The sequence below is a fragment of the Mobula birostris genome, chromosome 1 (genome assembly GCF_030028105.1).
Source record: "Mobula birostris isolate sMobBir1 chromosome 1, sMobBir1.hap1, whole genome shotgun sequence".
NCBI lineage: Eukaryota > Metazoa > Chordata > Chondrichthyes > Myliobatiformes > Myliobatidae > Mobula > Mobula birostris.
The window spans coordinates 165,457,247-165,469,808 of NC_092370.1; the positions used below are offsets into that span (position 1 = coordinate 165,457,247).

General features: G+C 45.1%; 1 protein-coding gene across 1 annotated transcript in view; it reads right to left on the minus strand.

Annotated features, from left to right (window-relative positions):
• The window catches only part of LOC140193710 (pleckstrin homology domain-containing family G member 3-like), a 171,543-nt gene that overhangs the window by 87,448 nt on the left and 71,533 nt on the right, over positions 1-12,562 (minus strand). Inside the window, exon 3 of the mRNA XM_072250911.1 lies at positions 11,283-11,707. Within this exon, the coding sequence (XP_072107012.1) occupies positions 11,283-11,707 (425 nt within the window). The remainder of the gene's footprint in view (positions 1-11,282; positions 11,708-12,562) is intronic.

A 12,562-nucleotide genomic window follows, 5' to 3' on the forward strand; every position in this document is an offset into this window, starting at 1 on the left:
AGAAAATAGGTGCAGGAGTAGGCCATTCGGCCCTTCGAGCCTGCACCGCCATTCAGTATGATCATGGCTGATCATCCAACTCAGAACCCTGTACCAGCCTTCCCTCCATACCCCCTGATCCCTTTAGCCACAAGGGCCATATCTAACTCACTCTTAAATATAGCCAATGAACTGACCTCAACTGTTTCCTGTGGCAGAGAATTCTACAGATTCACCACTCTGTGTGAAGAAGTTTTTCCTAATCTCGGTCCTAAAAGGCTTCCCCTTTATCCTCAAACTGTGACCCCTCGTTCTGGACTTCCCCAACATCGGGAAAAATCTTCCTGCATCTAGCCCGTCCAATCCCTTTAGGATTTTATACATTTCAATCAGATCCCCTCTCAATCTTCTAAATTCCAACGAGTATAAGCCTAGTTCATCCAGTCTTTCATCATATGAGAGTCCTGCCATCCCAGGAATCAATCTGGTGAACCTTCTTTGTACTCCCTCGATGACAAGGATGTCTTTCCTCAGATTAGGGGACCAAAACTGCACACAATACTCCAGGTGTGGTTTCACTAAGGCCTTGTACAACTGCAGTAGTACCTCCCTGCTCCTGTACTCGAATCCTCTTGCTATAAATGCCAGCATACCATTCGCCTTTTTCACCGCCTGCTGTACCTGCATGCCCACTTTCAATGACTGGTGTATAATGACACCCAGGTCTCGTTGCACCTCCCCTTTTCCTAATTGGCCACCATTCAGATAATAATCTGTTTTCCTGTTTTTGCCACCAAAGTGGATAACTTCACATTTATCCACATTAAATTGCATCTGCCATGAATTTGCCCACTCACCTAACCTATCCAAGTCACCTTGCATCCTCTTAGCATCCTCCTCATAGCTAACACTGCCGCCCAGCTTCGTGTCATCCGCAAACTTGGAGATGCTGCATTTAATTCCCTCATCCAAGTCATTAATATATATTGTAAACAACTGGGGTCCCAGCACTGAGCCTTGCGGTACCCCACTAGTCACTGCCTGCCATTCTGAAAAGGTCCTATTTATTCCCACTCTTTACTTTCTGTCTGCCAACCAATTCTCTATCCACATCAATACCTTACCCCCAATACCATATGCTTTAAGTTTGCACACTAATCTCCTGTGTGGGACCTTGTCAAAACCCTTTTGAAAATCCAAATATACCACATCCACTGGTTCTCCCCTATCCACTCTACCAGTTACATCCTCAAAAAATTCTATGAGATTTGTCAGACATGATTTTCCTTTCACAAATCCATGCTGACTTTGTCCAATGATTTCACCGCTTTCCAAATGTGCTGTTATCACATCTTTGATAACTGAATCTAGCATTTTCCCCACCACCGATCTTAGGCTAACCGGTCTATAATTCCCTGGTTTCTCTCTCCCTCCTTTTTTAAAAAGTGGGGTTACATTAGCCACCCTCCAATCCTCAGGAACTAGTCCAGAATCTAATGAGTTTTGAAAAATTATCACTAATGCATCCACTATTTCTTGGGCTACTTCCTTAAGCACTCTGGGATGCAGACCATCTGGCCCTGGGGATTTATCTGCCTTTAATCCCTTCAATTTACCTAACACCACTTCCCTACTAACATGTATTTCCCTCAGTTCCTCCATCTCACTGGACCCTCTGTCCCCTACTATTTCCAGAAGATTATTTATGTCCTCCTTAGTGAAGACAGAACCAAAGTAATTATTCAATTGGTCTGCCATGTCCTTGCTCCCCATAATCAATTCACCTGTTTCTGTCTGTAGGGGACCTACATTTGTCTTAACCAATCTTTTTCTTTTCACATATCTATAAAAGCTTTTACAGTCAGTTTTTATGTTCCCTGCCAGTTTTCTCTCATAATCTTTTTTCCCCTTCCTAATTAAGCCCTTTGTCCTCCTCTGCTGAACTCTGAATTTCTCCCAGTCCTCAGGTGAGCCACTTTTTCTGGCTAATTTGTATGCTTCTTCTTTGGAATTGATACTATCCCTAATTTCCCTTGTCAGCCACGGGTGCACTACCTTCCTTGATTTATTCTTTTGCCAAACTGGGATGAACAATTGTTGTAGTTCATCCATGCGATCTTTAAATGCTTGCCATTGCATATCCACCGTCAACCCTTTAAGTGTCATTTGCCAGTCTATCTTAGCTAATTCACGTCTCATACCTTCAAAGTTACCCTTCTTTAATTTCAGAACCTTTGTTTCTGAATTAACTATGTCACTCTCCATCTTAATGAAGAATTCCACCATATTATGGTCACTCTAACCCAAGGGACCTCTCATGACAAGATTGCTAATTAACCCTTCCTCGTTGCTTAATACCCAGTCTAGAATAGCCTGCTCTCTAGTTGGTTCCTCAACATGTTGGTTCAAAAAACCATCCCGCATACATTCCGAGAAATCCTCTTCCTCAGCACCTTTACCAATTTGGTTCACCCAACCTATATGTAGATGGAAGTCACCCATTATAACTGCTGTTCCTTTATTGCACACATTTCTAATTTCCTGTTTAATACCATCCCCAACCTCACTACTACTGTTAGGTGGCCTGTACACAACTCCCACCAGCGTTTTCTGCCCCTTAGTGTTATGCAGCTCTACCCATATCGATTCCACATCTTCCCGGCTTATGTCCTTCCTTTCTATTGCGTTAATCTCCTCTCTAACCAGCAACGCCACCCCACCTCCTTTTCTTTCATGTCTATCCCTCCTGAATATTGAATATCCCTGAATGTTGAGCTCCCATCCTTGGTCACCCTGGAGCCATGTCTCTATGATCCCAACTATATCATATTCATTAATAACAATCTGCACTTTCAATTCATCCACCTTGTTACGAATGCTCCTTGCATTGACACACAAAGCCTTCAGGCGCTCTTTTACAACTCTCTTAGCCCTTATACAATTATGTTGAAAAGTGGCCCTTTTTAATGCTTGCCCTGGATTTGTCAGCCTGCCACTTTTACTTTTCACCTTACTACTTTTTAATTCTACCCTCATTTTACACCCCTCTGTCTCTCTGCACTGGTTCCCATCCCACTGTTGTGAACTAACCTCCTCTCGCCTAGCCTCTTTAATTTGATTCCCACCCCCCAACCATTCTAGTTTAAAGTCACCTCAGTAGCCCTCGCTAATGTCCCTGCCAGGATATTGGTCCCCCTAGGATTCAAGTGTAACCCGTCCTTTTTGTACAGGTCACGCCTGCGCCAAAAGAGGTCCCAATGATCCAAAAACTTGAATCCCTGCCCCCTGCTCTAATCCTTCAGCCACGCATTTATCCTCCACCTCATTGCATTCCTACTCTCACTGTCACGTGGCACAAGCAGTAATTCCGAGATTACTACCTTTGCGGTCCTTTTTCTCTACTCCCTTCCTAGCTCCCTATATTCTCCTTTCAGGACCTCTTCCCTTTTCCTACCTATGTCATTGGTACCTATATGTACCACGACCTCTGGCTCCTCACCCTCCCACTTCAGGATATCTTGGACACGATCAGAAATATCCCGGACGCTGGCACCAGGGAGGCAAACTACCATCCGGGTCTCTGGACTGCGTCCACAGAATCACCTATCTGACCCCCTTACTATCGAGGCCCCTATTACAACTGCCCTCCTCATCCTTTCCCTACCCTTCTGAGCTACAGGGCGGGGATCTGTACCAGAGGCACGGCCACTGTCGCTTCCCCCAGGGAAGCTGTCCCCCCCCAACAGTACTCAAACAGGAGTACCTATTGTCAAGGGGCACAGCCCACCGGGGTACTCTCTACTACCTGACTCTTCCCCTTCCCCCTCCTAACCGTGACCCACTGGTCTGCCTCCCGTGGCCCTGGTGTGACCACCTGCCTGTAACTCCTCTCTATCAACTCCTCACTCTCCCTGACCAGACGATGGGTAGGGTTAGTAAGTTTGCAGATGACGCAAAGATTGGAGGTGTTGTGGATAACATAGAAGACTGGCAAAGAATACAGTTGTAGATATGGATGGAGAAATGGCAGATGGAGTTTAACCCAGCTAAATGTGAAGAGTTGCACCTTGGTAGGTCAAATGCACTAACAGTACACCGATAAGGGCTTTGACATGTTGATAGTCAGAGGGTATTGAGATTCAAGTTCATAGCTCCCTAAAAGTGGCTACACAGATTGAGAGGGTGGTTCAGAAGGCATATGGCATGCTTGCCTTTATTACTTGAGGCATCTAGTTCAAAAGTCAGGAAGTTATGTTGCAGCTTTAAAAAACTGTAGTTCGGCCACATCTGGAGTATTGCATAGTGTTCTGGTCACCCCGTTATAGGAAGGATAAAGGCTTTGGAGAGGATGCAGAAGAGGTTTACCAGGATGTTGCCTGGATTGGAGGGCATGTACAATTACAGGAGATTGGACAAACATGGGTTGATTTTTCAGGAGCAGCTGAGGCTGAGGGAAGATCTGATATAGACCTTTATGATTAGGAGAGGCATAGATAGACAGTATCTTTTTCCAAGGGTTGAAATGTCTAATACCAAAGGGCATGCATTTACGGGAAGAGGGGGTAATTTTAAAGGAGATGTGTGGGGAATTTTTTGTTTTTTTTATATATATATAAAAATATAAATAACGTGGTGGGTGCCCAAAGTATGCTGCCTGGGGTAGTGGTACAGGCAGAAATGTTAAAGGCTTTAAAGAGACATTCAGATTGGCACATGAATGTGAGGAAAATGGTAGAATACTAATGTAATTGGTTCAGCTCAGTGTTGTGGGCCCAGGGGCCTGTTCCTGTGTAGTACTGTTCTCTGTTCAATAACACTGCCATTAAATCTTTCCCTAGTATAGCACGTCTATCAAAACAATACATGCTCCTGTAGCCATTTCTACGAACTGAGGTCCCTCATATTTTGTGTTTCAGTTAAATCATCTCTTTTCCTTCTCTGTGCTGTAATGTGCCCAAGTAGAATAAGGCCTTTGTTATAGCAAAGGTTCAAAGGCCAGTTTCCAATGCAGTCTCTGCAGGGCTGTCACTCAAGAGCAAATCAATATGCCTGGCACAATGCAATAAATGCCATCAAAACTGAGCAATTGCACCACACTGGACAAATCCTATGCAACATTGAAAAGCATTATTTTTACCATGGATGTTCATAAGACATAGGAGCAGAATTAGGCCATCTGGCCCATCGAGTCTGCTCCGTCACTCAATCATGACTCATCCTTTTTTTTCCTCCTCCTCAACCCCAGTTCCCGGCCTTCTCCCCGTAACCTTTGACGTCATGTCCAATCAAGAACCTAACAGAGCCAGTCCCTATACATCTCCACCAGGAAGGCCTCAAAGCTCTCCAGACCAAACCCAACCAATTCCACTCCACCACCACTCTCTTCTGTCTGGTGGAACTTGTCCTCACTCTCATTAATTTCTCTTCCCACTTCCTTCAAGCAAAAGGTATAGTCATGAGCACTCCCATGGGTCCCAGCTATGCCTGGCTTTTTGTTGGCTACATGGAACAGTCTATGTTCCAAGCCTACACTGGTGTCACTCCCTCACTTTTCCTACACTACATCGACAACTGCATTGGTGTTGCCTCCTGCACCCATGCTGAGCTCGTCAACTTTATCAACTTTGCCTCCAACTTCTACCCTGTCCTCAAATTTATCTGGTCCATTTCCAACAACTCCCTCCCCCTTCTCGATCTCTGTCTCTATCTCTGGAGACAGCTTATCTATTGATGTCTGCTATAAACCCACTGACTCTCACAGCTTCCTCAAATATATCTTTTCCCACCCTGTTACTTGTAAAAATTCAATTCCTCCATCTACGCCGCATCTGCTCCTAGGACGAGGCCTTTCATTCCAGAACAAAGAAGATGTCCTCCTTCTTCAAAGAAAGGGGCATCCCTTCCTCCACCATCAACACTACCCCCAACCGCATCTCTTCCATTTCATGCACGCCTGTTGTCACCCCCATCCTCCCGCCACCCTACCAGGGATAGGGTTCCTCTTGTCCTCACCTACCACCCCACCAGCCTCCTTGTCCAGCACATAATTCTCCATAACTTCCACTATCTCCAAGAGGATCCCACCACAAAGTACATCTTTCCCTCCCGCCCCCCCCAAATTTCTGCTTTCTGCAGGGATCGCTCCCTATCCGACCCCCTTGTCCATTCATTCCTCCCCACTGATCTCCCTCCTGGCACTTATCCTTGCAAGCAGAACAACTGCTGCAACTGCCCCTACACCTCCTCCCTCACTACCATTCATGGACCCAAACAGTCCTTCCGGGTGAGGTGACACTTCACCTGCGAGTCTTTTGGCGTCATATACTATGTCTGGTGCTCCCAGTGTGGCCTACTGTATATCGGTGAGATCCAACATAGATTGGGAGACTGGTAGATTGGGAGATTGGGGGAATGGCTTACGCTCCATCCGCTGGAAAAAGTGGCCACCCATTTCAATTCCAGTTTTCATTCCCATTCTGACATGTCAATCCATGGCCTCCTCTACTGTCGTGATGAGGCCACACTCAGGTTAGAGGAACAACACCTTATATTGCGTCTGGGTAGCCTCCAACCTGATGGCATGAACATCAATTTCTTGAGTTTCCAGTAATGGCCACCACCCTCCCACCCTTCACTGTTTCCCCATCCCCTTTTCCCTCTCTCACCTTATCTCCTTGCCTGCACTCTCTGGTATTCCGCCCCCTTTTCTTTCTTCCACGGTCTTCTAACCTCTCCTATTAGATTGCCCCTTCTCCAGCACTGTATCTCTTTCACCAATCAACTTCCCAACTCTTTACTTCATCTCTCCTCCTCCTCATCACCTTATGTTCCTTCCTTTCCTCCCTCACCTTTTTTCTCCATTCCTGAGGGAGGGTCTCGGCCCGAAACGTCAACTGCACTCCTTTCCATAGATGCTGCCTGGCCAGCTGAGTTCCCCCAGCACTTTGTGCGTGTTGCTTGGATTTCCAGCATCTGAAGATTGTCTCTTGTCTGTTAAAGGGCTCTCTTGGTTTTGAGTGCAAAAGTCAGATTAGTAGTCCAACCATGACAAAGGGAAGAACATGTGGGAAAAGCAAAACAAGTTGTAATAACAGATTCTGGTTCTCACCTGGGCTTTTGGGCATCTGCTACAGAGTTTCAGGCTGGCTGGTCAAAGGAGGTCAGGAAGTAAGCCTAAGCGATTCTTTACCTCTTAGCATTGGAGCTTGCTCTTCTAACTCAGAACCTGGGGGCTCAGTTCTCATTCTAGAGCACATACACACACAGGGAGGATGTGATGCACGCTACATCTGCCAACCGTTTAGTTGAGCCATTGAATGAGAGAGATGTAGCAGAGGAACAGACCTTCTGGCCCAATCAGTTGTGCCAAACATCAACCAATTTACACTAATTCTCTGTTAATCTCATTTTTTTTCTCTGCACATTCTCATCTATTCCCCACAGATACTACTTCTCCACCTACACACTAGGGGCAACTTACAGTGGCCAACTAAGCTATGGAACATGTCTTTGGGATAGGGGAGGAAACCAGAGCAACTGGAAGAAACCCAGGAGGTGAGAGGCAGAACATGCTACTTCCACACGGGCAGCAACCAAGGTGAGATTTGAACCCAGGTCTCTGATGTTGTGGGCAGCTCCTCTACTAGCTGTGCCACCGTGTTACATATGCCATTCCAAGACTTCATCTACGTTATGACTGGACTGTTTTAAGAAAACACAGTAGCGTGTCCCCAGTGATTTCGCCCAAGTTCTTAAACAGTATCCCAAACAGATGCGGACCAAATCATATGTTGGACTTTCCCATGTAAAACTGCTATATTGTTCACTTATCAAATTTTAAATCAATACATTTTAAAACAACTTTTTAGGCTTCAGAGGAGTCCAAGACGCTCTGAAGACATGGAAATATCCTGTATTTACATCACATGTTTGTTTATATTTTTGAGGTCATTTGGTCACAGAAAAATACCAATAAAACAGTATTTGAAGATCATATAAAGGGAGACAAAATTCTTGACCTAAGGAGCCACAATGTGGAATTGAACTAAAGTTTAATAGAAAGATTATACCTGCAGAAGTGGGCAAAGTCCCTTCCTTCTATGTTTTGGAAAAACAGGAATGTGTTTGATGCATTGGGAATCTGTACACCCATAATAGACACCTTGAGGTTTTACATCACAGGAATTAAATGGTAAAGGATTTAATCCTTTCAGATTGTGAAAGGTTCCCTAATATCCATCTCTGTGTAGCAGAGTACAGTGGACAGTTTGCCCTTTCGCAGGATTGTAGTAAGTTTTATGGTGGGCTTCTGGAATTGTGCATTGTTACACCTTGATGGTGAATTGAAACCTACGCTGAATATGGATATGAAGTACTGATGGTTACTGAGCTCTCAACCAGGCTGTAACTAATGGCATTTTCACAGAGAATATAATTGTTTAAACTATGATTAGCTTTCCAGGTAGTGTTGCCTTAATTTGGTTGACCTTCCTCTCTATTGCAATACAATGTCACACACTACCTAACGCTGAATTCACAAGAAACTCCAGAAGCAGAGGTGGGGAAAGAAAGAGAGTAATTTTTGGGTACCATAACTACCCCTTAGACTATTGAATACCTACACTTTCCTTCACAAGTTGCCATTATTCAGGGTACAAGCACATACAAGATGAGCATCTCCCAGAAAGATGCAGAGGCTGATCATGATCCCTTTTTGACGTCTGTGGAGAAGTGACATTTGAGGCTGCATTCACTGACCTTAAGCACTCACATGGAGACATTCAACTTCTTACTGCTCTCGATTGAGGCCACTAATGATGAGTTTCTACCACTGAACATCACTACGGTTACTACCTTTGGAGCAAAGGTCTAGAATTCCTGGCCCCAGGGACCGAGGGCGTCTCTGTCAAGCACCTTTCCCAAGGTTTGATGCTCACTCCCTCCATTCGTGGAGCTGTTTCCCAGCTGGGGTTCACCCCCTGTATAAGTGCAAGCCCTGCTGCAGTAACAATTAACTTCCGCTGCAGAGGTGCAAGTGTGCAGGGATCAATGTGAGGCAGCTTTTAACTGGAGCTAGCCTACCATAATGTAAGTTTATGCTCAATTGAACAGGCTGCGCACTTGGCATTGACAGGGTCATTCCAATCAGCATTCAGCACCAACTTGGCATCTGCCAGTCTTATACCCAAGGGGCACAAGCTAAATCCTACATCACAACCCTCACACATCTTTAGCACAATCGGGTTTAGTTCTCACAACGTCTGCAAGGTCTTAGTCAAAATTTCAACAAGCAAATCTGCTCAAGTTTCCAGCCAATGCCACATTAAAATTTTGAAAATGAATTAACCACCCAACATTAACTCATCTTCAACACGCCATGTGTACACTTCAACAGGAGAATAACAGACTGCTTTTCGAATGAGATCAAGATCCTGTAGTGGTTTGGGTATTGCATCCTGATATGAATCAGTAACGATACACTAGACAGTTGCTGGATTATAGCTTTGTTGTGGGCACCAACAACTGGAGCGAAACGTTCCTGCATTGGGTAGGAGGAAGAAAACCTGCTGTCTGCTCATCAAATACCTTCCAGCCCATAACAGGGCAGTGAGCAACAGCAGGAAAATATGTGAATTGTAATGCTTGTGTGGGATTGTCTGGTACAGAGCCCATCGATTGTCCTAATTTCAATCTGGCAAGTTTGCCAAAGTAGCTGTTGATCTCTCTGAAGAGCATTTAGGACAGAGGACGAAAAACCACAGCCTGAGGTAGTGCCGGATAGCAGCACTTGTACCTCGTGTGTGATTAGAATCAGGTCCAGAGCAGAAGAGCCCAACATGTAGGCCCAGTGAGAAAGGCCACATACCCCAGAGAGGGCGAGATAAAACATTTAGCAGCATCCAACATAAACTCCTTGTCTCAGCTGAACAGATACTGATCACAGCAACTCTGATTAAGGAATCATATCATTTCTTTCCAAGAGATCCTCCCGTTGTCCAACAGTAAACCCAGTTTCAAGCACAAGAATTGATCACTTGTCCCGACTCATTTAAAGAATGGGACAACTGGCCCCACCTTTGACACTTTCCCAGAAGACTTGGAATTTTCTCTTCTTCAATTAAGGTATCAATACACAAGAACATAAGAACATAAGAAATAGGAGCAGGAGTCGGCCATCTGGCCCGTTGAGCATGCTCCGCCATTCAATAAGGTCATGGCTGATCTAACCATGAACTCATCTCCACCTACCTGCCTTTTCCCCATAACCCTTAATTCCCCTACTATGGAAGAATCTGTCCAACCTTGTCTTAAATATACTTACTGAGGTAGCCTCCACTGCTTCATTGGGCAGAGAATTCCACAGATCCACCACTCTCTGGCAAAAGCAGTTCCTCCTCATCTCCATCCTAAATCTACTCCCCCGAATCTTGAGGCTACATCCCCTAGTTCTAGTCTCACCTATCAATGAGAACAACTTTCCTGCCTCAAATACCAACCTAAAACACAACTGAAATAATACGCAACCCACATAAAAGTTGCTGGTGAACGCAGCAGGCCAGGCAGCATCTATTGGAAGAGGTACAGTCGACGATTTTCCCTAGGCCTCCCATGATCCTCTCATATCCCTTTTGCCAATCACCTGTCCGGCTCTTGGCTCCATCCCTCCCGCTCCTGTCTTCTCCTATCATTTTGGATCGTCCCCCTCCCCCTCTCACTTTCAAATCTCTTACTAGCTCTTCTTTCAGTTAGTCCTGACAAAGGGTCTCCACTCGAAACATTGACTGTACCTCTTCCAATTGATGCTGCCTGACCTGCTGTGTTCACCAGCAACTTTTATGTGTGTTGCTTGAAATTCCAGCATCTGCAGATTTCCTCATGTTTGCGTAGTGAAATATTAAGATTGTTGGAAATGTAGAACACTCTCTGAGTCTATGCTCATTTCACGTCACATAGCAATAAAGTTTGCATCATTTAAGTCAGTGTTGATCAACCTGTTTCTGAAAAGCTGGAAATACTCTGCAGATCAGGTAGCTTCTATGAAGATGCAAACATGGTCACGGTTTTACATCAACGACTTTTCAACAGAGCACAAAGAAAGTTGTGATAGGTCATTTCACTGGAAACATTATCGCTATTTCGTGCTATGATACTGTCTGAATTTCTAGTCTTTTAATATCGACGTTAACCACATTTCAAAAAGCATTTCTGGTTTGCTGTTGACTTTTATTGACATCCTGCCTCATTGCATTCTGCTCCAATGACCTTGTGCCACCAGTGGAAAAGGTAAAAAGTCAGACACCCACCTCAATGATACTCCGCAGATCTTGCACGTACATTCGTTCAGTCTCGAGTATTTCCATGACAACCCTGTCCACATATGACAGCTTAGGGTTGGGGGCCATAGCCCTGGTTGCTATGGGAGACAAAGGGAGCTGACGGAAGTTGACATTCATGTTTGTCCGGTCCACCAAGTTGTTGTTGTTGCACTTCCGCTCGGCCTTGAGTGTGCGCTGGGGCAGAGCCAACTCCACTCGGACATCGTCACCCAGTCGGCTCGTGGTGTCCGAGGGGCCGTGGCAATCCTGTAGGGAGCTCAAGGAGCTGGCACTCACGGGGCGCTCAGTGTCCGAGCAGTCGGTGTTGACCGATGTGGAGCTGGTGGAAACTGTAACGGTAGACATCCTGTCATGGCTGCTCAATGAAGAGGTGGAAGAAGTCCGAGGAGATTCTAAGAGAGAGGAGAAGGAAAAGAAGAACTTGTCATCCCCTTCAAGCTTACAGGCATACTTATTGCTTATCCAGAGATCTGACTTAACAGAAAAAAGGTCACAAATTGATTTCATTAATAGATCCATTTGTGCTCAGAGCTCCTAGGAACTGGCCAGTCTCTTTTGGTGTACCCCAGTCAAATCACTCCTGCCCATTTGTATAACAGCCTTTGCTAAAGCTCCATTTATAGCATCATCTTAAAAGGAATGTGTTTATTTCATGACTCGTACAAGATCAGTGTCCAAAGTATTTTTGAAGTATAGTTACTGTTGCAACATAGGAAGTCTTTTCAGCTAATTTTGGCTCAACAAGATCCCACACTCAGATACGTGATAATGACTGTATCGTCTATTTCAGTAGTGTTGGTCAAGAGCGAAATGCCTTCGAGGACACTGTGGAAATCATTCTTGTTCTGCTTCTAACAGTATTATCGGTTCTTTTCTATCCAGTCACGAGGTACAATGTGGAATTTGTCAGTCCCTAGATAGCCCATCTCACATTTCATTACCTGAGTGTCGGCCTGGATTAGGTGCTGAAATCTCTGTGGGGTTTCAGTCCACTGTGCTCTCGACTCTGGAGAGATCTTTGTCCATCCCAACCCAGCTTCCCATACCTATCCTTCACCACATCATGAGAACTAACCTCCCATCTATGGACTCTGTCTACACTGCTCATTGGCTTGTGAAAGCAGCCAAAGTTTCAGAGATCCCACGTACCTCAGACATTCCCTCTTCTCCCTCCCCCCCAAAAAAAATTAGACAGATGATACAAATGCCTAAAAGCACATTCCATCAAGCTCCAGGAAAATGTCTAC